Source organism: Pagrus pagrus (genome assembly GCF_965226575.1).
Source record: "Pagrus pagrus genome assembly, chromosome: 10".
NCBI lineage: Eukaryota > Metazoa > Chordata > Actinopteri > Spariformes > Sparidae > Pagrus > Pagrus pagrus.
In genome coordinates, this window is record NC_140194.1 from 8,989,523 (window position 1) to 9,015,818 (window position 26,296).

The following is a 26,296-nucleotide window of genomic DNA, read 5'->3' on the forward strand; positions in this document are numbered from 1 at the left end:
ATGTGGCTCTGACACAACCTGCAATCTGCGAAGTAACCATTAACTAAAATGATCAAATAAATGTAGTGGAGTAAGTACAATACATGCCTCTAAGACGTAGTGAAATGGGAATACACAAGTAGAGTACAAGTGCCTCAAAATTGTACTTGAGTACACTAGTTGAGTAACTGTACTTAGTTCAGTTCGATCACTGTAAATATAATTGATCATGTCTGTTGATCATTGATGTTGGTCATGTCAGGTCATATTATTAAGCTTTTTTCATTTTATTTTTTTGGTTTGTTTGTATTATTTATTTATTCACATTGATATGCTACAGGAATGTATAATTTTCCAAATGTTTTCTTTGTCAAGAAATACCTCAATATTTCTTGCTAATGAGGGTGCTGGCTGAGTCCCTTTGTCAAGAAATTCTGAGCCTTGTGCCAGGTGGATTTGTCTGAATTAAATCACAGAGCCAACAGCTTGTCACCTCTGTCTGAAGGGGGAAGTCAGACCATAGGCTGGTATTTTTGGTCTGTATGTATCTATGAAGACAAATGTCTGAACCATACAGTCATCATTCAAGATACCTTTTTCTCTACATAGCAGTTTCACATTACTGGCTCCTTGTTTATTACAATATGTGACATAGCCCTAATAACAGAGAGACAGGAAGATGATGAGGGAGATGTTGATCCCAAGATAGATATAGTGCAAAAGTTGTCTCAAGGAGATTGAACCTGCCTCTATAAAAAACACAACACGCTTCAGTTCATGTAGGCCCACAAAACATATCATCATGTCATAGGAGGGTGATACCATCAAGGTCAACACTTTCCAACCATTAAAGGGTGGTAACAGCCATGTGCCATAAAGAAGAAAAAGATCAAATGAACACCCAGCCAGTGTTTACTTTCTGCACCATACTATACAAATTTTAATCATGTCTCAAAACACACACATTATGGCTTTAAATGTGAGTTAGTCCCATGCAAATGTTTTCTGGTATCAATTTTAAAAGAGAAGGCTACAAACATATGCTTCTTCAGTCCCTCCATCTTGAACGTGATGACAGAGCAGACAACCATGTTGTCTGACACTCACGTGTTTTCCTGGCATTCCCACATTAACCTGTAAACCTGGAGATGAGAGAAATACTGGTTTTGTGTCACCTCACATCGAAGTATGTCCTTGATGTGAATCTCAGCTGTGTTGTTTTTGTGTGTTCCCATAAGTCAGGTGAACTGCCTGTCTTCCCCCAGTGACTGCTGGCAGTCCAGCCTGTCCGTGACCCTGAAAAACAGCATACAGGTTTGAAATACGGGTGAGTGTTGCAGGTTGAACCTTTGATGTTGTTGTTCAAGTCGTGCGGTGGTCATATTACACAGACGTTGTGGACGTGTAGCAGTGATGTGTGTGTAGTGATACATTTACAGGAAACTGAAGCAGGTGTCTTGTATATCATATGTCATTATTACCTAATATTTCAATACATAATTATACACCTTAATAACTGAATTTGAGCTATTACTGTGCTAATGTGATGTGTCTATTCCTAACGACAGTTGTCTTTAGTTTCTGCTGTGTGCTCTGTGCTCGATGGGAATGGTTTTGCACCCTTGGCCCCTAACAGGTTAATCCGGCCGCGTGTTTAATAGTGACTGAGTGGGTGCACCACATTGTGTGGATGACAGACATAGCACCACAAAGGTTATTGAATATGGCAATGTGACATCTGCTGCAGAGCAACAGTAACAGAAAGAACAATAATGTCTGCTGTCCTTGTCTTTGGCTTCACAAAAGAGTCTGCGTGTTAAAATTCAAGGTTGTATGTTTGTGCAACACAAACTTGATCACTGTTCAGAAATCTGTTTCATACTGTGAGGAATATGATGTTTTGTTTTCTGTTATTCCTCTCAGTTGACACAGCCTAGGATTGTAATGACCACTTGGCAATTGCTTTATTTTATTGTCAGACCTGCATCCAGTGTGATTGTTAACAAGACACCATCCTTTCCAACAGAGGTGATAATCTATCAGTCAGCGAAGAGTAGTTGAGTTAACAAGCGGAGCTTTCCTGTTAATCCCAGTGACCGACCAGTAATTTCTGACTGAGAGGTGGGAGGCGTCACAAGGCCAGATATTAGTTGGAGAAAGGGAAGACCGCTCACTACACACTTATTTCAAAGTACCATCCTGACAGGCCAAGCCTGAAGATCAGAGTCTGCTCCTGGAATCAATACAAGACTCTGCTTGTTAATACATTTAAAATGTGTCTAGATCAAATATAATCCATTCAGAGCTACAAGATGCATTTTTGGGAAGAACAGGAATTGATGATTATTTTATCGAAACCAGACTTTTCTGATATCAGAATGTGACTGTGCAGCTACTTTTACTGTCAGTGAGGTAGCTAATAAGTCTCTCTATACATCTTCACCTAATAACCTCTTGAACAGGGAAAAAAGACAGATATAAAAAGGAAAATATGACATTTTATGATACAAGTAAATAGAAAAATATATAAAGAATATGAAAATTACAGACTCATTGTAGTGATATATGAATACTGGATCCAGGAGGGCAAGGGAGTGTTTTTAGAAACCTGCAACACAAGGAGTTAGTGGAGTGCGTCATCTTCTCAATAGAGGATCTTCGGTGCACAAGTCTCACATATAAAAGCAAGCTGCTGTTAAATACCACTCTGATTTCTTACTCTTACATACTGATGCATTTTCTGTTCATCGCTGGACTATTCTTTTCTTTTTGAAATCTAACAGCATCCTGACTGTTTCTTTATCAAAGGTTCAACAATGTCTGATGAGTAAGTTCTGTCATCACACGCTTTAAAGGCTCATTTTACCAAAGTGTTATTGGTCTATGAAGCATTTTTGTTTTTTTGTTTTGAGTAATAACTGTCTCTTGTTTTTCTTGTTTGTCTCGGATTTCCCTGGTCCAACAAATTCCACGTGGCCATCACAGCTATGTGAGTAACAGCTTGCATGTCTTTCCATGCTACTAACCTAAATATTTGGGGAAAACAATACGAGTCTGATGTTTGATTTAGCTTGAATTTCTTGTCTTTATTACTTCCTCCTCAGTACGCACCACCATCCAAGGACCCCAAGGCTGAGGCTAAGGTAGTAATACTTATTCAAACTGACAATGTTCATGGGTAATAGTGCCAATGTGCTAACTGGTCAAGTATTTATGTGTTGGCATGTTTGAATGACTGAATCTTTTCACTCAGCTTAACAGCTTCACTGGAAGAGAACAATGTTACAAAGCAAATGGGTAATATCATGTTGAACACAAGTTGAAGTGTATTTCATCATGTTAGCTTTTACTATCATTTTTTTCTTAAGTTACATTTTCCCTCTTTACATAGATCGTACAACAAATACAGTACAAAGAAAAAAATTACCTAATCACTAAACTTCGACCTTGATCCTGACATTACAGATTTCAGCCTTAAAAGACTCAGGAGCACGCACTAACATCCCACTTGATCATTTAATTTGAATATCAGAATCAGATGTTGATTTGCTGATTGATTTGAGGTACATAAAATACTGTAAATATACTGTAAATGTGAAGTAAGTGTAGCGCTGTTTTGAGCCATATGTAGTCATGCATTTGCATGGTTAGGAGACATTTATGAGAAAAGAAAAGACAAGATATCTCTTTCATGACTAAATACTGGGCAATAAATGTAGTGCTGTTAAGTGGGACATGTAAACAGACAGGTAAAGAATTAGCATTTTATCTGACAAAAGTTGCATCACCATAGTTAAAATGTCAGGTGTCACATGTTATGTTTTATATTACTTTCAGCCAAAATGCAAGATCTCAGCCTCCCGCAAACTCTCATTGAAGGTAAGCACTTGTACAATACGTTAACTTATTACCTTACAAACACAGGAAAATTATAAGTGCTGATTATGCGCCAAAATTCCCCCTCCTCCTGTCATGTTAATTTTGACTCATCTAGATCCTCTTGCTGGCCCGTGCTACAGAAGAGCTGGAGGCAGAGAAGGCGGCAAGAGAGGAAATGAAGGTTCAATACCTGGGAGAGAAGCTTCCACCGCTGCAGTTCACTGGTTTAAGCGGGGATGACCTGCAGGTGAGAGTCACAAAAATAAATCAGATGACGTAAGGCATAACGTAGAAGAGTGTCTTGTTTTTGTACTTAAACATAATGTGGTTATTTGTGTTTTGTAGAAACTCTGTAAGCAGATCAATGAAAAGATTGAAATGGTGGATGAGGAACGGTACGACTGTGAGGCCAAAGTCTACAAGAACAACAGAGATGTATGTCAGGCACCATGACGCGATAGATTTAAATGAAAAACATGCAAATACACATCAAGAAAAAGAGTTCTTTATAAACAGTAAGTCATCAGCTCAGCTTTTCACCGTTTTCTAGATACATGAATTGAATCTAAAGGTGCAGGACCTCGGAGGGAAGTTCAAGAAGCCAGCTCTGAGGAAGGTGAGAGTGTCAGCAGATGAGATGCTGAAGGCTCTCTTTGGATCCAGAACCAAGGGCTCCATGGACCTGAGGTCCAATCTCAAGTCTGTGAAGAAAGAGGACATCAAACAAGAGAAGGTACGGCTACTCAAGCAGACGAATAGGAATAAAAAAAACAATAAAACCTCATTTTCTGAATGTGTGTTTTGCTACCGCAGGAGATGACCATGGAGGTGGGTGACTGGCGTAAGAACGTGGAGGCCATGTCTGGTATGGAGGGCAGGAAGAAGATGTTTGATGCATGATGTCCAGGAGTAAATGGGAATGATGAAAAAAATGAAGATATACCTAACAAAAAAATGCATGATTTAAAAAAAAAAAAACTAAAAACTTTAACTAAACTATTATGTTCTTATTAAATAGCATTGTGAATACACAGTATATTACTGCCTGATAATGCTGTCATGTCAAAGAATCAAATAAATTTGTACATAACGCCTCTCCTTTCTGCAATGCAGAACATTTCTGGTGTCGGTGGGATTTAAATGGACTTGAATATTTGCAAAGTGTCCTTCATGCACAATATTGACCTTTATTAAAATTCCAACAGACTTGACATCGTCTTTTTACACAGTTATAAAAAAGGATATTGAAGCTGTATTTCATTTACAGTGTCCCCTCTAAGCTATGCCATTGACTTCCAGTGACAAAGCACCAGAGATATTTTCTGTCAGAGCCAGGATATACTTAGCCTTTCCTCTTGACTGGAATGAATTCCTCTCCGATAATAAACAGTAAACACCGTCACAGACACACACTCATAGCTGTCCTTGGACTGACATCAGAGTGTCGGTAAGATGACGGTTGAATGATGGAGGGTGAAGGATGAAGTCTGCAGCCTCTTAGGTATTTATGAGGGCTCGTGAGGATCTGTGCAAATACAGTATGTGCCTGTGTTAATGCCAGTGTACAGTCAGTGGCTGTTATTCTTAGTGTGCACAGCATTTTGGCACATACGTATATAATTTAGATTTTTAGGCTGCATTGCTATTTACAATATACATAACTAAATAAAACTCTAACTCTCACAAAATTGTGAGATAGGGCATTTTTCAACAATTTCATTGACTTGTCCAGGCGTATTTAGGTGGCTGGTATCTATGAGTGAGTACAATTTCATGCGGACGTATATAAAAATTCAGCAATAGTGGAATTCAAAAGGACTGTTGGGCCTTGGTGGAGGTTTGCACTCTAATTCCCACATTAAATCACCACTCTAAAAGCTTAAAATGGTCCTCATGCACCAAAGCTGTGTTTCTCTTGAATTTTCTTTTTGATATAGAGCGTTGGCTATAAATCACCAGTAGTCTGGATTTACACACTTGGAAAAGATGCATCATCTAGCTGCAGGACTACCCAAACAGCAGTAATTTATAACTGAATATAATCTGAATAGTTACCTTATATGTTTAAAAATATTTAGTGATGCATTATCTGTGCATTCACCACCCTTCAGGTGGGATGAATATTTCTTAAAGACCAACTAGCTAAGGCAAGGACATTCATTTTCCGATGATTGATGTAATGTGTGTGCTGTTGTGACGAGGCTGAAACGACTGCTGTGTATGCTAAAGGTGTGTTAGGGATTAATGGGATTGGGAAGCCACCCATACATAAAATGACGAATTATGCTGTATACCACACCTTTATTTAACATCTGCAACAACAGCTGCCCGGATCTTTAGTTAATACCGGATGACAGACAGATGGCCTGATGACTGCAGAGCTAACAGTGAAAGCTACGGCTAAAGAAAAAAGGAAAGAAAGAAAAGATATAAAACAGTTATACTTGTTGGTCAAACTACAAGCTGTTGTTTGCACAGGACTGTGCTTTGTTCCTGTCTATCTTGAGAAATGCTGCAGTATGTTTCTACATGAGACTTCTGTCTCATCATTAATGCCACTATTAGCAACAACACAGCTCATTTTTTAACTATCCAGTTAGCTTTAAAAATATTTTATATTAACAGACATCCGTCAATTAAAGTCCAAACCAAAAGGTAATGATTAAACCAAACAATGCTGATGTGCAAAAATGTCTAAAAGAGGCCATGGAGATTTTCAACAGCATGAATCATTTAAAATGTTTAATCCACAAATTGTGATAACTGCTTATCATTTATGTTGTTGTTATATAAGAGTCTTTAGATATACAATTAATTGCCAGAATACCTTAGTTTATGTATAATCAGTTGGATGTTTGAGGTTTGTCTCAGTCTTACTATTAAGAAGTACACAAAAAGGAAGTAAAAATGAAGTAAAAGAGATTTATTCCTCAGATTTGTCAAGGCAGTGAAACATTTTAAAAATACTGTCCCTGAGACAACAAAAATGCGGAAGTGGACTCCCAGCACAACGAGAGGAATGAGGTATATCTAAAAACAACAAAGTAAGAGATGATGGAGTACAACAGGGGAAAACATCACTGCTTTAGTAAAAGAAAAAAACAAAAAAAACAAATAAAAATCACACAATTATTTGCAGTGTCAGAAACCAAAACCGAGAACAAAGCTTAGCACCAGAGCAGACATTTGTGTTGTGTTTTTAATTTCCCTATATGGCAAGAAAGAAAGAAAATCGGAATGTGAACAATCAGAAAATGCTGCCATTTGTCTTAAATAACAATAAAATATGATAAATATACAAGGTCATTTTTCATTGCAACATTTCCCACCGCTAGAATAGGAAGCTTTTTGGACTGAGACAAAAACATAGCTTTTAAGATTGATGGAAACAGTTATTCCTTTGAAAAAAGGAGCAGGTAGATCAATAAAAATAGCTTGGACATGGACGCACATTTCAGTAAAACTAGTTGCTGACTAAAATTGTCCTTAATGCTACATGTGAACATGTTAAATAACCTGCTTTTTAAACTTTCCTGCACAGAAAAAAGTAGAGGTCCATCTATCCATTTTTCAACTATTGTCTTTGGTAAGTGGAAGTGAAGGGAGACTTTTCTGATTTGCATGAATGTGACAATTAAATATTTAGTAGTTATTCCAGTTTAAGGCTTTTCCTTTTTCATCTTTAAAAAACAGTCCCGTGTGGCTCCAGTACCTGAATAACAGTCACAACAGAAGGCACAATCAATATTAACGAGAACAAACAGGGGAGGGCACTAAACTGAGGTACAATTGACCATTTGTAGAAATAGCATTAAACTCAAATGAAAGAAATATTCATAAAATGAATATAAAAGTTTTTCAAAAGTTACAACTTGACAAATAAGGATCTTTTTTTCTCCAGTTAAGACTCTTGTGCAAGGGTTAGGTAAAGGACACTTAATTTCATGTGTCAGTAGTGCAGATTATCCTGATGCAAAGCATTATCTTCATATGTAATATCACACACTCGACTGACCGGTACCCTCTTAGTAGTCAACAGTACATCCAGTGACATAAACTCTTTGGAAGGAGTTTTATCAGTAGTATTTCCTTAAAAATGACCTTCACTGCAGCTCAAGTGACTGAGGAGAGTATCTAATCCGATGCCACCCTCTCCGTCAGTCAGCAGTATGTAGCAGGAATCACGCTCCGGCCTTAAAGTGCTCTGGTTGCCGTGGTTGTAACCGTGACGACCGTGTTCATGGTGCGGCCACAGGCGACCTTGTCACGACGCCTAAGTAACCCACATGCCACGTTTGGAGTGAAAGCTGTGGTAAAAGTTCCTCAGGTAGATCCTCTCCACTTCCAGTCCCCCCTCGAGGATCCTGGAGCAGACAGCGGAGGAGAGTTTGTTAAGTCACATATTATTTTGTTAGCTTTAAAGGCAGCGTCTCCAACATTGAAATTATGCCTTTCACTTTGTCAAATTGTTTAATTTTTCTTCATCTAGTCAACATCATGCATTGATTCATTTTACTCTCTCTCTGCTTGAAGTAAGCTATTCAACAGCTGTTCTCAAAAACAAATGTGCCGCACAGAGCATAACTACGCAGAGCTGTCGTCACTAGTCTGAGCTGTGGCACATTTAACAGCTTATTTGTGCCTATTTTGTTTTGTTTTGATATGTTTGAAAGCACAACGCTAGTATGCAGGTGATGTAAATGTTGCCTGATGCTTTTGATACAATGTGTTGCAATGTTGATTTAATGTACCATAAAATAAATCTTTAGGGTAATTTAAGAAAACATATACTCTTACACTAACTCTCTCTGACTTCATCATCAGTCTGCCATGTTGAATGCCTTCCAGCAGGGATTTTGCAATGTCTCTCCTGCTTACTGGGAACATGGGAAGTTTTCCCCCACATACAGAGGTTGGGCGATCTGGCTAAAAAGTATTATCACGATCTATTAAATCACAGTCACAATCATGATCCACAGTCTGAAGTTTGGTCTTTTTTTTATCTATTTTGAAATGCCTTGTAGACTACAGCCTTAAAAATAGCCTTTGGATTTCCATATTTGCACCATTAAAACACAGTATTGTACTAAAGATAGCTCTTCATATGTCATGCTGCAAGCTCAGTCGACTCAACTAACCTAAATGTGGTTGACTACATCACTCTGTTGGTATGTTCACGTAGCACTGATCCGCTAGTCAGTGAAGTTAAGTGAAGTTTGGAAACGTTACATCGAAGACATTAAGTAACGAAATCTTAACAATTCACCTGAAAAGTAGTTTTTGGATGTCATCAAGACTAATCATGACCTAAAATTGTCATATTGCCCACCACTACCCACATACAGTGTCATATCTTCTGTTAAAAATGACTTATCATCAAGCCTCTCACTCAAACTGTATCTACTACTGTTGGTGCAGAAATGTGTTGGATCCTTAAAACAGCTTTTTACACTTCCTTCTATACATTTACATGAAAAATAAAATAAAATAAAGGAAATAGACAAAACAATTATATGAGCAACAAATAAGTCTATCTATAAGAAGCACACCTGTCGATGAGCTCCCAGTCTTCTCCTCCCCAGGCGTCTTTGTATTCCTCGGTGTTCATTCCTCCCACTGCCTCCAGATCTGACTTAAAGATCCCCAGCAGGCCAAAGCCCTGGACCTCCCAGAAACCTGACACACAGATGTTCACATTTTCATTTCATTTTAAATCTAGTGCCACATGCATCCAAACTCCTCCTGTGAATGTAGTTTTTCATTTAAGCAGCTACATTTATCTTATTTATCTTTATGTTGCTTGTTTGTGCTTCACAAGCTGACTGGGACACACAACACACGTCTTACCATATACACTGATTTTGCTTTAGAGATCTCATAACAGTGTTAGGATAAGTGACAGGACGCAGCACACCTAGATTTCCCTAAAACAGGTGCAGCCGGTAGAGCGGATTTTTTGGAGAACGTGTGCCCGTAAGCCATACGCTTGTAATTCAACATGTCACTGCAAGACAAACAGCTGAAGAGTGATGTGTAGAAAAACAGGTCCTGAAGTGGCAAAGAAGCAGCGGAAGAGTAGGGGTGTATTTACCTTTAGCATCAAATGGCGTAGCCCCGCAGTCCAATCTCATGACTATTGGAGCAAAGGCCATGTATCCCTCCACACTGTGCTTCCTGATGGCATCAATGATGTGGGAGGGGAAGTGGATGTGGAGGTCACAAAGAAACACAATGCTGTGGCTATCCTGACGCAGAGAATTAAGAGGGAAGAGATATTTATTATTACGGTCTTTTTCACTTCATCTTATGCGTTATAGCTGAGTGATGCTGCGATACTCACATTTATGAGGTCGACACCTGCTTGCAGCCCACCAGAGCGCTCAAAGTTTCCGCTCAGCTTCAAGTACTGGTACCTGGTCAATTCCACATGCACCGTTATAATACATCATATCGTACAATGAGTTTCACAGGTTTGATTCAGTGTTAAAGAAAAACACCTTAGCACACACCTGTGGAGTGAGGATTTCTCAAGAGCCTTCTTCACGTCCATGTCGGAGCTGCTGAAGTCAGTGATGATGAGATTGAAGTTGGTGTCTTGAGTCTCTCTGAACAATCGTTCCATGTCAGTGATCAGCTGCTGCACCCACCGAGCCTGGTTTTTCACTGAGGGGGACATACAGACAAATGATCAGTTATTTAGGTAATGTGTACATAGATAAAAAGGTATAACGAGGTCTGTGTATTTAATATTGTGTATTCCACAAATTTTCTATGTTGTATTAGATTGAATTGAACACTTGTGCTATGAGATGATGGACTCTACAGGGTGGCAACTTTAAGGCCTTCCTTTTAAAAGATCCCCTCTGTACACGTATTCATTCTCGAATGTGTGTGTGACGTGGTTTTTTGCAGTAAAAAAGCATAATTACCACATTTAAATCCTTAAATTGGCACCTAAAAGTCCAAAATATATGAATATGCATACATTTTTCATTTCACAAGTTTAACTGCTGTACATAAGATTTCTCCTTCTTTGTAATGTGACAAATCATGCTCATTGGCCCGCCTCTTAAAATCAGATTTTCATAGAGCGCAGAGAATATTTACACTTTCAGCAAATTGACGAGAAAACAGCTTTCTAGTGTCAAACTCTGTAGATTCATCAGTCAAAGCAGTGAAGCTCAAACACTCCGCTGTCGGAACAAGATGAACATATTTGACTAGAGGGGGCTTTTACATTTCACTTTTAAGATCTCTTTCCAGGGAAATTGGCCTTTTGCCGTGTTCCAGACAACGTCGGAGGTCGAGATTTCCTCGTTGAAACTTCCGACTTCTGATTCAAAACACTAAAAGTTCACAAAAAACTCGACTGACCATAACAAAATGATGACTCTTTGGCAATTTAACCCTCAGCAGTGCAGCCTCCTTGCATTGTAAACAAAATAGTGGAGGAAAAACGACACATGCCACCTAAAGCTGGGTGTACCTGGTACTATGAAGTGGACTGTGGCAGCTGGATTCCAGCGGAAGCCCACCGGGTTACACAGCAAAGGCTGACGTTTCAGCTCCTGGAAAGTGAGGTCCCTCCTGCGACGCCTGCTGCTGCGATTCAGAGTGTAGATGTAGTGCGACAGGCGCAGCAGCTTGCCGCTCACATCTTTTAGCTCCAGCTCCAGGAGGTAGCGGCTGCCCCTCACCATGTCCACACGCTTCACCACATTTATCACACGCACCAATGTGAACTGCCTGCAAGAAGAAGAGAGAATCAAAAAATGGTTTGAAATGTGAAAACCATTACTGCAATCTCTGCACATGATTACACTGGAGGTGTGGTTTATTAAGAGATGTGAAATGCTGATTCAAAAAAATACCGCAATACGTTAAAAAACTAGAATTATCACATGGCAGGCGTATACCTGTCCGTCCAGACTCTAATATTATACATATCGAAGACTTCGAAGACTTTAGTGGAAAGGTAAAGATAATAACGTCAAAGTCTAATTAGTGTAGTTCTTACAAAATTAAAAGTTGTCACCATAACAATGTCGTTATGGACAATGTTTAATTCCAGTGAGTTTTTTTTACTAAATTTCTTATAATGGAAACAAAAAACACCCATTGAAATGAGGCTGATTCCTATAATACTCACCCGGGGTGCTTTGCCTTGAGTTGGACCATGAAAGCCTTGACCACGGGCAAAGTCTCAGTGGAGGAGAGCTGCAGGTTGCCCACAAATTTGCACACAGTGTCGGCCTTATCTGATCGCAGCGCCTGAAGGTCCTGGTAGCTGACCTGGAAGGTCTGGTTCCAATTTATCTCTGGTATGGAACTTTTTTTAACTTTGCCTTCCTCCTCTGTTTTTTCCTCCTCTCCTTCTGTATATGACCGCTTTTTCCTCATTCTGCCTCTATGGATCGCCTTCGCTGTGGGGTTGCTAATTTCAAGTTGTAGAGGCATGTTATTCTCTATCTCCTTTTTCCTGAGTTGTTTTCTGTTATTTTTCGGGCCCGGCCAGATTTCCTCTTTTTTTTTAATGTCTCCAGCCTCAAACTCTTCCTCGTCATCCAGCACTAATTTTGTTCTTCGGAAGCCAAAATCTTCCTTGTCATCAAACACCGATTTCCTCCTCTGGAGGCCAATATCTTCCTTGTCATCAAAAACCGATTTCCTCCTCTGGAAGCTGTTATCTTCTTTGTCATCTAACACAGATGTTCTCCTCCGCAAAACAAAATCTTCTCGGTCATCTAGCAGTGATTTAATTCCAATAAAATCATAATCTTCCTCATCATCTTGCAGTTTTTTCCCAAAATCTGACATTCACCAGAGGGAGAGACAGAAAAAGAGAGTGTTACAGACACTAAAAATACTACTTTTTGTTTTGCAAAGAAAAGGGGATTAAAAAATACCTGGGCTTCTTCCCCCAGGAAGGTCTGGTATGATGTATCTAGAGAAACCGTAACTGCAGACAAGAGGAAAAAAAGAGGACAGTGAATTATGCAAAGACTCAGCTCGATGTTACTTTATGATCACGGATTAGATGTGACTGTCAAAAACAAAAAACACTTTCTTTTTTTACTGTTTAAAAGATTCTCAGTCTCTGTCCTACTGTGTGAATTTTCATTGATTATGGACGCTCACATCTTCATGAAACTGGGTCTCTCCGGGTAGAAGCAGCTGTCCTCCGTCTCCATGTGTGTGAGTCGGGTGTAGTCATTGGGGTAGATGTAGGACAAGTGGACCTGGGGAGATGACATGCAATGACATGCTGTTAAAGCAATGACAGTTTACTAATGCATCATGGGATACTGTATAATACATGATCAAACCAAAGAAGGATAACTTTTAACATATATAACAATTTACAATAATTGTTGTATAATATAATATATTTAATACAACAATATATCAAAGCGGCCACATCAGATACAGTCAACAACAGCAAGGAAATGAGGAGGGAGAGAATCTCCCCAGACTCCCTCATAAAATCACTAAATTGTGGAAGTTGCTCATTTGGGAGAAACTTTATAAACTTTGTATAATGCTCACCATGACAAATTCTTAATCATTTGGGCCTTCTTGTAAATTCGGCATATGGTAGACATTACATTTTTTTTCCTTTGTGCAAATATTGTCATGTCCGTTTGTCCCAATGATGTATGTGTTTATTTGTACATAGAGAGAGGAAGTGGGAGCCGATCACAAGTGGTCACTTGAGAGGACGCATGTGAATGCCAGGAATAAACAGCCTCACGGTTCATGATAATGCAGCGCAGTGAGGATACACGTTTCATAGAGGGGACAAGCTTATATATTTCACAGATCTGCTCAGTTTGTGACTTACAACAGAGCCTCCAGTCTTCAGTATGGTTAAAACTGATTGATAAACCACAGGTTTCAGGGACACTTCTGTTCATACTCTGACGCTCCCCCTCCCATGCATCACTCTTATCATGGTTGATGATGGTTTTTATTATGCCTCATTTTAGGGGCTGCTGCAGCACCCTCAGCACCCCTCGTTCCCATGTCCATGCCCTGGATTTAAAGAATAATTTAATGTTTTGGGAAATTCTTTTATTTGGTTTCTTGCCTCAAGTTAGATGAGACGACACACATGAAGCTATACTAGGTGCTACTATATCGTAAGCAACAAAAGTCCAGTTGCATACGATGTAGCACTTAGCGTTACCATGACCTGGATGACTGAGAACCTTCATCAACATATATGAAGCTATACCTGTATATGCTGTTGGGTTATGTATGGGGTTGCTTGGCAACCAGCGGAGACTCCAGGAAGTCACCACAAAGTGACTAATAATGAGACTTTGGTATAATAGGCTGTAGGATCAGCTGAGATGAATCACAAGGCTGTGAAAGGTTCCTGTATCACTTTAGGGGATCATAAACACTGTATTCAAGAGCTATATTGTGTGAATGATGATCTCTAAAGAATAAAGTGATCTGCAGTGAGATAAACTATAGAAATACATACCAGTTGCACTCCTTGGTAGCGGGACAGCTCTAAGCCTTTGACCGTGTAGTTGGGTTTGTACGAGCAATCGGGCAGAACACCTTTCAGGAACTTCCTGTTGACCAAAGGCACTGCAAAACAAATAAAATCATTTGAGATGGATTACTGTGTGCATTCAGCAGGAGGAAACAAGTTGTGCAACAGTGAGTGATTTATCTGCAACACAGCAACAGAGAGACGTCTCTTACCTTGGTAGAAAGTGTCACGAGGGTCCTCCCTCAGCATGTCTGCTGTTGCACCGTGCTGTTTTGAGGGGATGTGTTGGTGGCTTGCAGCCGTCTGTGGTATGGTGGAAACATCAGACGGTAACAAGCCAGATTCACCTGTGGCATAAGAATAACAGAAGTGCTCTTTGTTTATTGTGCAACAAAACCACTGACTTGATTTGCAGTTGTGGGCGGTGAGCTGGAGAGTAATGAAGATTGACTGAGGTTGCAGAAATGATGTGTGGTTTTTTTGTACTTACTAACATAGAGGGAGATGTGACTGGAATCAATAACCATGAACCCGAATCCTTGGTCCAGGAGCTTCCACTGTGTGAAAACAAAGACAATGAACTGCCACTTTATTACCCACATTGCACACGAAAATGAACACAGACCTGATCTGAGAGTTGGAACCAATGAAATGAGACCAAGAAAGAAGGAGAGGATATTTTCTATGACCGTCCAGCTACTTACCGCCACCTCTACGTGGTCAGTCCCTTTGTCGTCTTGCTTGTGGACAACTTCAAAAAAGTACCTCCTCTGAGCAGACAGCCTGTCAGACAAAAAAAGAGTTCAATCATGTAGCTGTGTAGGTCTCGGTTAGCAAAAAATCAAGTTAGTTGTTTTCTGAATGTATTCTTGCAAATTTCACCCCATAAAGTGTTGAGGTGAAATTTGTGGCAACATATGTAAGTAACCCCTCAACATTATTTCTTTTTTTTTTTTATTATTTCTTTATAATCTTCTTCCTCCACACTTTTCAATATGCAAATCATCACTACAAGCTAGAACACCCTGCAAACAAGGTGTTGATCTTAGTTGCTGATGTTTAGATTTTCCATTGTTGGCTAACTCGGCCAACTGGTCTACACTGTGACACATACTACATCTCCTGCCGAGTTACAGTGAAAGACGCCCACACAGTGTGACAAAAGTTTCCAGCATGTTAGCAGTAATGCTATGAAACTCTTTGTAAAGTGGTCTGACATTTTCCAGGACCTATGTTGTCACAGCAGTGTAGAGCACTTCCTGCTCTTGCACTTCCTGCTCCACTGTCTTGAAGACAATGGGTTATGAGAAGTTTATTTATAAGACGCTTGATATAAAGTTTGTAGTTTACACAAGCGTAAGAGAGCGTTTTGTCCTATGACTTAAATTCAATCAGTAAATGCCACCCTCGTGAATTTTAATATGCTTACGTGTATTGAAAAAGACTGTTGCCAACAAGTGGCTAATTAGATAAGGCTGTCGGAGACATTAAACAAAAAAAAAACGTCATGCCTGCTGCTCTCAATCATCGTGTGGTTGGTTTAGGCACTGGCTGGCACGACACCATTACAGTGTCGTGTATTTTTCTTGGCCTCAGCTACAGTGGACTCCTTTATGTTAATGGCAGGTGTAATGCCAGTCTTATGCACACCCCTTCAAATAAAGTGTTCACCATTTTTCCCCGCCTCCCTTCTCCCTCACCTGCACTTTCCCCTGTGTGTGTCTGTGGGCGTGGCAGCGGTGTCTGCAGCAGCAGAGAGGCGCACCTGCAGATCATCAACTCATCAACTTCTGCTATATAATCCTGGTCTCTTCTCCATTTCAGATCGTTCCGTCCCGTATGGTGATTATATCAGTGCCGCTTGCTATTGTATTCGCTATCTTCAAAGTGCTTTCTAGAGATTTTTCATGCGCCTATGCTCCATTGTTTTTTCCGTACTGGGCTTCCTCTTAGGCTCGTGCATTTTTTCCCCTTGTGCGCAGAACCTCCAGCGCCTCTCTGTTGTGCTTCCTGCTCCACCGGCTCACCTGAGATCCCTCACGCTGCCACCAGACAACACAGCCTCTTCCTCACTCCACAAAGAACTCTGTCCTGAAATAATCCCTTTAAACCTGATTGCCAGCCTCTGGTCTCTGCTTTTGGGTCTAGAGAAAACCCCACCATAACAGGAGGGGAAATATCTGTGCACCAACCAGAATTTCAATGATATTTGAATGAGCTCTGTCGACAGTTGGTGGGTTGTTTGTTGTTTGTATTGCAGCCGAGCAAAGAGACGGTCAGTGAGCTGGGTTAATCACTGCACAAACAGCACAGTACTGTATCTTCATCTAGTCACACTGCTGATGCTAGCTGTTCATCTAACAGTAAAAAGACGCCTGGTGTCAACTCACATAATCGGTGGAGAGGTCTGACTGGCATACTTCTCAAACTCGCCCGGGACCGTCCACTCTCTGCCAGTCTAGAGACAGAAAACCCACATGCAAATTAACATTACAAAGGTGATATTGCTACATGTCGATGAATATTAGATGAATTATGAGGAAATGGCCCGGGGCCATTTGCATACCTTTCCAACCCATGCCAATAACCGCACGTTAAGGGGAGAGTCATCTGTGCTGAGCCAAAATTCAGAGTTGTCGTCAGAGCTCACTGCAAACACAAACTCTCCTGAGACAAAGAGATAAAGACAAAGATTAAGTGAGCGATTGAGGGAAATGTATTGCACACATTTACTCAGTGTGGTAACAGGGAGAAACCAGATGAATAGATGTTGTACCGCTAGTGTATGGATGGAGATAACCGAACATCCTGAGACCGTAGTTGTTCCAGTTAGGATTGATGGCCAGCTTCTTCACTGTAGTCCTGGACTGAAAGCGCGAGGGAAGGGAAACACAGAGAGTCAGCCATGATTTTAACTCAAAGTGAGACAACATGAGGATCTAGCACGTGGATGTGGAATGCACCTCTGAGTGAAAACCGAGTGCGTGTTTGCCTACGCTTGCGTCGGAGTGTGTGCAGGGATGTCTTTGCCACATAAAACACTCGGCTGCACAATTACGGCATTATCCTTTAAAAACTACTCAATGTGGTCATCCTGTGCGGCTTCTGTGAGCTACCCTTGTCACAAATTAACAAAAAGTTAAAAAGATATGAAAATGAGAGAGTTTGAATGCAGTTATGGACACTGAGAAGCAGCAGAACTGTGGTCAAAATAAGTAAACATCTGCTACTCAGCTTCTTTAAAAAATTGTAAATCATTCTCATGTGTCTTGTTGATTTTACAGTATTACTGCCCAGCTAAAGTAATTTGCGTATTGTTTAAGTTAATTCACGTATTTATTTTTACAGCGTTTCACTATTACTGTCCACACACATTATTGTACCCTTAAAGAAGCGAGTGCTATCCCTTTAAGAGTTTTTACAGGTGACTCTATATGTGTAGACAAAAGACAAAACCCCCCAAAAAAACAAATCAAAACTGTGCTTGTGTTGAACTGCCGACCTTACGTTCATAAAAGTTGCAAAAAAGGAGGATAGATGTGTTTTTGGTGGTTCATTTTTGGGGGTGCAACATAAACACATCACACAACCCATCAAATATAATGGTCGCACATGCGGATCACTGATGTCCAACTGACACTGCCATACTGAAGAGCGAGTGACTCACATGAGGATGCAGCGGGTAGTGCATGTTCTTGCGGAGGTCAGCTGTAGAACTGCCACACCAGTCTTCAAAGGCGTGCAGATTGGCCTGTCCCTTAAACTGCAGGAAGAAAGGAGAGAGCGAGGATGATGCTGGGAACACCCTGGTGTTTGTGTTGCAGTCAGTCAGCAGGTGGACAATTAACCATCTGGCCTCAGTGCCAAAACTAACAAACACAGACTTCCTATGAAACCGCTTGACATTTCCATGACAGGACCACAGGAAGTCCTGCAGAGCCAGATCTATCATCACGCTTCGTTTTAGCGCTGTCAGTGCTAGAGAGAAAATGTCTGCAAAATGTTTAATGTCTAAATCCCTGCAAAAGAAAGCGCTCCATAAAACAGTAAAGCAAACAACAGTGGTTTGTCGACTGTTTGATAATCAAACATAATTGATTATCGGTGCCCTAGAGGTGAAGACTGCCAATACTTTGGAGGATATTTTCAGCTTGTCTGTTGCTCGGCCGGGGGTGTTGTTTCATGTTGAGCTGGAAAATTTGAAAGGGGTAACATGCAGATAGCAAGAAGGGAGGAGAATTTCACTGAAATAGGGAGGTGAAGTCCCTCTGCTTCCAGGGGATGTTCTTTCAGAAAAAAATACCCACGGTCGTCGATGGCACGAGACATTTTTTGGATCCAGTTTGAGTCATGCTTGTTTGTCTAAGTTTGTCTATTCTAAAGGTCATTTTGCAAGTCGAGGAAGTCGCAGTTTGTCGTAAAAGACAGTGAAGTGCCATTTAGTTTTTTGTGAAACTGTTCAGTAAACTACATCCCTCGTCTAGCTCAATATACGTCACCTAAATTTCCTAACATATACCCCTCTTGCTGTGTACAGACATGTCTTGCTTAAAGTGTCTGTTCACCCAAATTATACAACAGCACATTTTGTCTCTTACCTCTAGTTGTATCTAGCCATGTCGATAGTTTTTGTTTTATTTGCTCAGGTTTAACAGAACTGATCTAATAAACTGTTGAACGTGTGTCCTGTGGATTATCGAGCATTGAAAAAATTGTTTATGAATTTTTTGAACAGCACATATAAAATTCTATTCACCTCCACTGAATTAGCGTGGAGGCGAAAACCCTCAGTCACATATCTGAAAATCAGTATATATGTCCTGTAAACACCTGTGTGACATCTGGCAAAGAGGCCATCTTATCAGATCCGTCTTTGCTGATTGCACCACAGGAGCCAAATGATGCAGGTAAGAGCCGGGTTCAGTAGTTCATCGGATTTAATGAGCATTCATGCCACACACTCTGCTGTCATCAGCACACAGTTAAATGTTAACACGACCCATTCTCTGAGGTTCAGACAAAAAGGCTATAAAATAATCACTCAAGCATTTCACAGGGCTTGTTTTGCTTGTAATCATTTAACAAACACATGATCCAAGTTGACTTGACTGGGAGTCAAGCTCAATCTTATTTTATTTCAACCGTGGTTCTGCTGCACTTCTTTCTCTTTGTTTCCCTCCCAGTCAGTAGAGTAATAAACCTGTGAATGTTGTGACATTTAATGGACTTCTATAACGCAGACATGAGCTGAGACTTCAGCTTTCACTGTATAAATACACACATTTTGGTCTCAAGGCAACAGAAACTGTTAAATACCTTCTTAAGTAATTAGACCTCATGAAACAGCCGACTGACGGCAGCCTTCACTCTTTAACACATATTTAGTGAGAATGAGCAACATGTGTAAAATCTTCTTTACATTGTAATATTGATACGAACCACGAAGAGCTGCAACGATTAGTCGATCGACAGAAAATCAACGGGCCACTTTTTTAATCTTGATAATCAGTGATTGTAAACTTTCAAAGCAAAAGAGTCAAACATCCTCTGATTACAGGTTCTCAATGATGAGGAACTTCTGATTTTCTTTACCTTACAGGATCGTACATTTGGGTTGCTTGGATAACAAAAAGAGACTGAGAGCTGTAAACAGTGTTTTTCAGCAGTTTTTTTAAATGTTTACAATTTCAGGACAAAAAATATTCTCGTAATACTTGTTTTTGGCAAAGTTAATGCATGAAATAGCTGAAAAGAATGATGCTACTACATCACGTTGGTGCAACTCAAGTACATCCAATACTGCAATAAAATAGCAATTTGGGAGATATTGCAAGGATACATGCGCTGGCATGAACAGTTATTTCAAAAATCAATAATGGTAATAAAATTTTGGGTGTAGCACTTTGACAGTTTGTGAGACAACAGGTTAGACCATCTAATTTAGAGAGTAAGCAACATCCAACCAATAACTAAGAGGGCACCAGAAAAAAACATGATCCCTGGGAATATTACAGTGCTTATGTAAAGCTAGGTTACACTGGTCTGTAGTGCCAGACACAGCAACAGCTTCCCCCGAACATGAAATATGAGGTGGAAGCAACTGGCCAGAGCACAGTGCTGCTTAATATAGTGGAAATACGATAACCCTAAAACGTGGCAATGGAGGCGGCTGAGGCAGAATCTGCTGCAGGAAATATAGTGTACACATATACATATGTACTGTGCTGGGAAGAAATTGGGCAGGCCTGGGCAGGTTGTTCAGAGTTCAGAGGAGGTGAGACTGAGTGTTTACACGAAAGCACACACTGACATACCGACACACACACACACACAGACCTCTGGTTTCCAGGTTGGTGGAGTGTAGTTGGATCTCCAAGCATCCGAATGCTCCATAGAGACTGCTTGATAGTCCGCTCTGAACTGGAAAACACACACACAAAATCCTAACTTCAGCATGCTTGCCTCCACCCCTCCCAGCACAAACACACATCCCCTTGCATCACCATATTTTTTATTACCACATCCTTTTCCATGAACCATCCTTACCATTTTGTCAACCATGGCTCTCCACCAGCCGTTGTCGTCAGCGTAAGGATTCAAACCTGAGGAAGAGAGCGTAAAAATCAGAGGCAAAAATATGCAGCAACTGTATGACGGATTCCCTCAAACAAAATGTGTTCTCGAAAAGCGCGTGGCTTGATCTGCTTTATCCGTTTGGTGTTTGGGGCATAAACCATGAGGGTGGGAAGCACACATTCACTCACCCTCTTGTAATAGATAAGTCGAATTTGAATTAGTGCTACTGAAAGAATTGCACAATGTTCTTCTGCAACCAGACAACCACACCTGCAAATTACTTAAAGGCATACTATGTAGGATTTGTCATTGCTGTTGGTAGACACGTCATTCAATGTTGGCCCCTCCTCCACGGCTCAACAGTCCAGACAGAGAGAGAAAACATATTTTTTTTATTGTTTCACAGCGGTTACATTCTAAATCACAAACAAACACACCACACCTCCGCACAACTCTCGGGATTTTGTGTGAATGCAGCCGAAGCGCGCGCCTCATCCTGTCCACTCTCTGTCTCTGCTCTGCCTGTGTGTGTGCGGCTCAGCCCTGCCCTCAGTTGAACAGACACACAGACTTCGAGCTCATGTCTTAGAGAGAGCAAAGGAGGGGGCGAAGTCAGCGTTGTAACCCGGTCGCCATGTTTTTATAGTCCTGACCTCACACTGATATTTGCTGTAGGCTACAGGCTACTGCCCAAATGATGATGCCCAGAAACGTCCTGAACACAGCAAAATAAAATAAAAAAAACAATAATAAGAATATAAAGGCAGTGGACAGGGAGATATGTTTTAGAGGAGTTACATTTGTGTCAATCTATACATTGTTTCTTTTCAGGAAACTCCTGCACAGTATACCTTAAACTGCCTCGACAAAGATTGCATCAAATGTCATGAATCTAACTGCCCAGTCGGCCATATGCAAGCTTTTTCATCTATTTCTTGTGAGCTTATGTTGCATGAACAATGAAGCCCAGTGTCTGAGCTGGAGTCCCACCCCACACCCTGTTCCAATTCATTGCTGATGACCACTGAATGCAAGTCATCTCAGTCACAGCCCTCAATGAGCTGCTATGGCGGGGTTTGCAAAAAAAAAAAGATCTGTGGCAGAGCAGAAGAGAATTATTATTCCTTCTAACCTCTTCTGTCATCTCTTAAATTATAGCCTAGAGTTTATTTTAAAAGGGGGGCTCACTGTTTGGTTTTTTTATGAGCTTGTGGTGTCAGCGAGTGAATTGGGGTTACAGTGCTTGTAAACTCAAGAGTCTGTTATTACCACCAGGGCGGAGATCTCCACACACACACACACCCTCGAGACGTGGGGGCCAATTTTGGTAACACACGTAATTCTAGAGTGCCGGTTGAGAAAAGAAAGAGAGGAATATTTTTATCTTCATCTGCACTCAGCCAGTCTTCCTCCGTACCCTTCTGCTGTTGCCTTTTTGTCTCGGTATTCACGACAGCACTGCCCTGGTAATGCATTTGTTTACTACCAATTCAAAATGACTCGCCAGTGGTTTTATACGGTGAAACTCAACATTGAAATGTTTCAGTTGCTAGAAAGAAAACTGCTGCAGGGCTTGACAGACTTCCAGCCTTCACGCTGTGCACAAAACTGACTTTAAAACACCGAGGGGACTGGAAGTCTTTCATGCTGTTACTGGATTAAATTAATGCTTTCCATAATTTGACACTATTCCCGGGTTGGCGCCGCTGCTCTCCTGACGCAGCCAAGAAAACTCATATCATCATCTTCATCTTATCTTCCCATCTCTACCGAAGGACTATTCAAAAAATGTGGGAGAGGAGCCCAGTAGGGCAATCACCACATAACAATCAGCCACCCACACAGGCAGCCATTTCTCCATCGGGACATTTATTAACCACAACACTTTATATGTTATCTGTGTTCTTAAGTGCCCATGTGACCTACATGTGTGAAAAACAAGCCATCCCTTAAAGACCCACATGTGCAGGGTCGAGCATAAGAGTGCTCTGTAGTAACCAGTGTCACTAGTATTAGTCACTCAGTTTCTTCTCAGCAGTTTACGGGCGGTGAACACAATCTGCTGTGCTGCACAAGAGGAAACCACAACAATAAGCATTTGCAGTGAGAATGCTGCTAGGTTGTTAGTTAGGATCCGCTGAGCCAAAGAGGTTTATAATAAATGCTCTCTTTTAGATGAATAATCATGTTTTTTTCTTTTATTTTCTATGATGCTCCTTTTTTAGTTGTTCGTCTTTTATTTATTAATTAAAGGTTCACATAAACTGATACAGGATGGTGCACAGCTCTGTTTGACAGTAATGCTTACTCAACATCACTGGTAGTTTACAGGAAGTGCATTGTAGACTCATTGAAATAGTTGGCGCTTAAAGAGGAGTCAATATTTAATCAAAGTCTGTGTTTAAAGATGCCATTGTACTATATGACGTCTTGAGAAAGCTCTGCAAAGCTCTGAAACTGATTCATCAATTGTCAAAACAGTTCACGATTAATTTAATAGTTGACAACTAATCGATTATTTTTTGCAGCTCTACATTGGTAAATGCAAACGAAAAAATGTTCTCCCAATAATATCAAAATTTCCAGCAAGAAGAAAAGTCTGGACAAATGTGTTTTTACCGCCGCCGAGGAGGTTATGTTTTCACCTGTGACCGTATTTTGGTTGGTTGGTTTGTCAGCAGGATTACACAAAAACTACTGAACGGATTTCCACAAAACATGGACAGAGGATGGGTCTCGGTGCAGAATAGAGCCCACTAACTTTTGTTGCAGATACGATTAAAGGGACGGATCCAGGGATCTTTCTTTACCACTGAGAAATAGGCTGTATTTCAACACTTTCATTAATTTCTCAAGGAATAATACATGGATGTTGATGAAAAAAATATGGCGTATTTAGGTGGTTGGTATGTATGAGTGAGTACAAAAACGGGACTGTTGGGCCGTGGCGGAGGTATGCGCTCTACTGAGTGCCATCCTAGTTTTAAATATCACTTTAATAATTAAATAAAAACACGTAAATTAATAAATAATTTTCCAACTGCTAAACTCCTTTATCAGCCAACATGAGCATCATGTTTCATGTCTTCACCATCTGTGATGTGAAAACAAGGGATGTTTCTAACGATTCATTTCCTTTTAAACTGAAATTTAAGTCTAAAATCTGAGTCTAAAAGTAAGAAAACACTCAAGAAAATAGTCAAAATTGAGCACAAATGAATCTATAAGTTTAAACACTGTCCAGAAAATATCGTGTTTATTACACCTGCGTTATCAACATTAGTAACAGTTTTTAGTGTGACTAGGAAAAAATGACATTTCAGTGCCTAGTTCAGTTATAAAATCCCAGCACACCTTGGTGTGTTTCTCCTGTATCCATCACAGCGGTGAGGAGGTTGTACAACCCTCTGGTTGTTTAGTTCAGCTGACTTCACTAATATTCATCACTGGAGCAGAGAGAGACAAAGCAGGTAACAGAATAGCCCTGCATCACGCCGGATGTGTCTCGCTGCCCTCTTTTTCTGTCAACCTTTTCTGCGTCCATCAGTTAGTTTTCTGATTTGGCATCATTTTCAAGACTCTGTTTGAAAAGTTTACAGCCTGTCATGCTGTTGCTCCTGCGTTGCCCAGAGAACAAAAGTGTGGTGAACCGACTGACAAAATGCGAGTCGACTTGGGGTCTTTCTAGAGTGACTATTCGAATCGTCGAGTTTTTAGGGGGCAGTTTTCAGAAGCTGCAACTTTTTTGACACCTTTTGTCTCCACAAACACCTGGAACAACCCTGACATATTCTTAGTTCCCACCTGCCACTCTTCTGTGAGATGTTTACATCTTCACATTGCTCTTTCAGCTCTGTGTGAAGGCTACGTGGAGTCCTTTTCCTTCGAGAGAAGCCCCACTGTGAGGAGGGGGTGACAGCCCAGGAATGTGTAGATAGGCGGGCTCTTTAATGCAGGTCTCAGGCAAGTGTTTACACGTTCAAAAAGTGCCTGTGTCATGTTTTGATGTTACTCTCTTGTGGGCAGACACCAGCCTGACTATTTTCCGTGTTTTCATCTCCTGCCGTGCCCGTGTGGTGACACCCTGGTGTTATAACTAAGTGTGAGAGCAACGCAACAGATGGTAAACTGAGGTGTAAATACGATAAAGGGCAGGAAGTGTGGTTACCCAGTGTGAGACCTGACTTCCTTCTGAGTAAACCTGCAGTCTGACCTCCCCATCCCCCTCATGACTCTTTATTTCTCACACACAAGCACTCACACACACACACACACACACACACACACACACACACACACACTGCTCCATCTCTTTAAGTCGACCTGTGTTTCACCTGCTGCGGGTTCAGGTTTCCTGTACAAATGCATCCAACATCATTCATGTGAATCAAAAACAAAAGTAGATGTAAAATATATTCCTGCTCTTGCTCACATGGAGATTTATGGAGAACATCTGTTTTATATTGCACTGACAGTCATCTAGCTACATGTGGGACTAATGTTTGATGACAAAGTGGTTTCTTGGGGTGTTGCACTGTTTTAAAAACTAAAAATTCATTCTGCAAGTTTATTTATTTATTTTTTTTCTCTTTACATTGTCAGGCGTTTGTATCAGCCACAGGTTGTCTATTAGACCTCAACTCTGTCTAAATGATGCATCAGTTTCACAGAAGTTAGGACATATACTGCTGAGTAGGAACACGCACTCACCCAATGCTTCTGTCGCGACCATCCCGTTGTAGACGACCACAACTCCGAACAGGAGAATCGTCCCAAGCAGAAGATATTTCCTGTTGCGCCGCAGTTTCTTCAAGGGGAAAAACACCGCAATCATCTTAGCTCTCAGGCGCAGACTCCTACAGAGTTATTCGAGTTACCGGCTTTGTCATCGGGGAGTGGGGAGAGCGACCACACGGTGTGCCCGTCCGCCTGCCACCCAGTGGGTGCGCACTACCGGCGCCCTGGATGTCCCCAGTGCGCGCTGCCCCCGGCGTCTCTCATCCCGCGAAAAATCACAGCATAACTTCGGGCAGCCGTACTCTAAACTGATCTCTCGATCATCTATGTTTGTTTGTTTTTTTGTTGTTGTTTGTTTGAATGTTTGTTTTTTTTAAAAGAGGGCTTTCTGTTGCTGCGTCCTGACCTCTGCACCGGCTGGTGTCGCACACTGAGCAGCGCACACAGCAGAGTGAGGAGTAGGTGTCACACCAGCTTTAAAGCACACAGCTTCGTGAAGACAGGGAGAGAGGCAGGGAAAGAGCGGAACAACGTTTTCCGCTTTGCTTTCAAAGTAAAAGCACGTGTGGCAAAAAAAAGAAAAGGGGGAGGGGCTCTCACAGACGTGATTGCATTTCTTCA

General features: G+C 40.9%; 2 protein-coding genes across 4 annotated transcripts; one reads left to right on the top strand and one right to left on the bottom strand.

Moving 5' to 3' along the window:
* The first annotated feature begins 2,699 nt into the window (after positions 1–2,699).
* tnni1c (troponin I, skeletal, slow c) lies at positions 2,700–4,935 on the top strand. The gene is made up of 7 exons (XM_084363288.1): positions 2,700–2,810; positions 3,084–3,122; positions 3,817–3,858; positions 3,974–4,105; positions 4,204–4,293; positions 4,409–4,591; positions 4,672–4,935. Exons 4-7 carry the CDS (start codon positions 4,034–4,036, stop codon positions 4,756–4,758), a joined length of 432 nt encoding a protein of 143 aa, XP_084219414.1. The 5' UTR covers positions 2,700–2,810; positions 3,084–3,122; positions 3,817–3,858; positions 3,974–4,033; the 3' UTR covers positions 4,759–4,935.
* Positions 4,936–6,766: 1,831 nt separating this feature from the next.
* Positions 6,767–26,121, bottom strand: b4galnt3b (beta-1,4-N-acetyl-galactosaminyl transferase 3b). 3 transcript variants are annotated; one of them, XR_014623338.1, is made up of 21 exons: positions 25,649–26,121; positions 20,909–20,964; positions 20,699–20,782; positions 18,030–18,125; positions 17,139–17,229; positions 16,929–17,029; positions 16,753–16,820; positions 15,067–15,145; positions 14,853–14,919; positions 14,575–14,709; positions 14,348–14,457; positions 12,997–13,097; positions 12,765–12,817; positions 12,008–12,668; positions 11,345–11,604; positions 10,368–10,521; positions 10,199–10,271; positions 9,950–10,103; positions 9,408–9,534; positions 7,960–8,222; positions 6,767–7,570 (listed from the first exon to the last, which is right to left on the bottom strand). XR_014623338.1 is itself a non-coding variant. In XM_084363316.1 (20 exons), the coding sequence occupies exons 1-20, from the start codon at positions 25,770–25,772 to the stop codon at positions 8,132–8,134; spliced, it is 2,685 nt and encodes an 894-aa protein (XP_084219442.1). In that variant the 5' UTR covers positions 25,773–26,121; the 3' UTR covers positions 6,767–8,131. The 3 variants fall into 3 exon arrangements, 2 of the variants coding, with proteins under 2 accessions (XP_084219442.1, XP_084219443.1); XM_084363316.1 differs by having other exon boundaries at positions 6,767–8,222; XM_084363317.1 differs by lacking the exons at positions 6,767–7,570; positions 7,960–8,222; positions 9,408–9,534 and having other exon boundaries at positions 10,004–10,098.
* Positions 26,122–26,296: the final 175 nt, after the last annotated feature.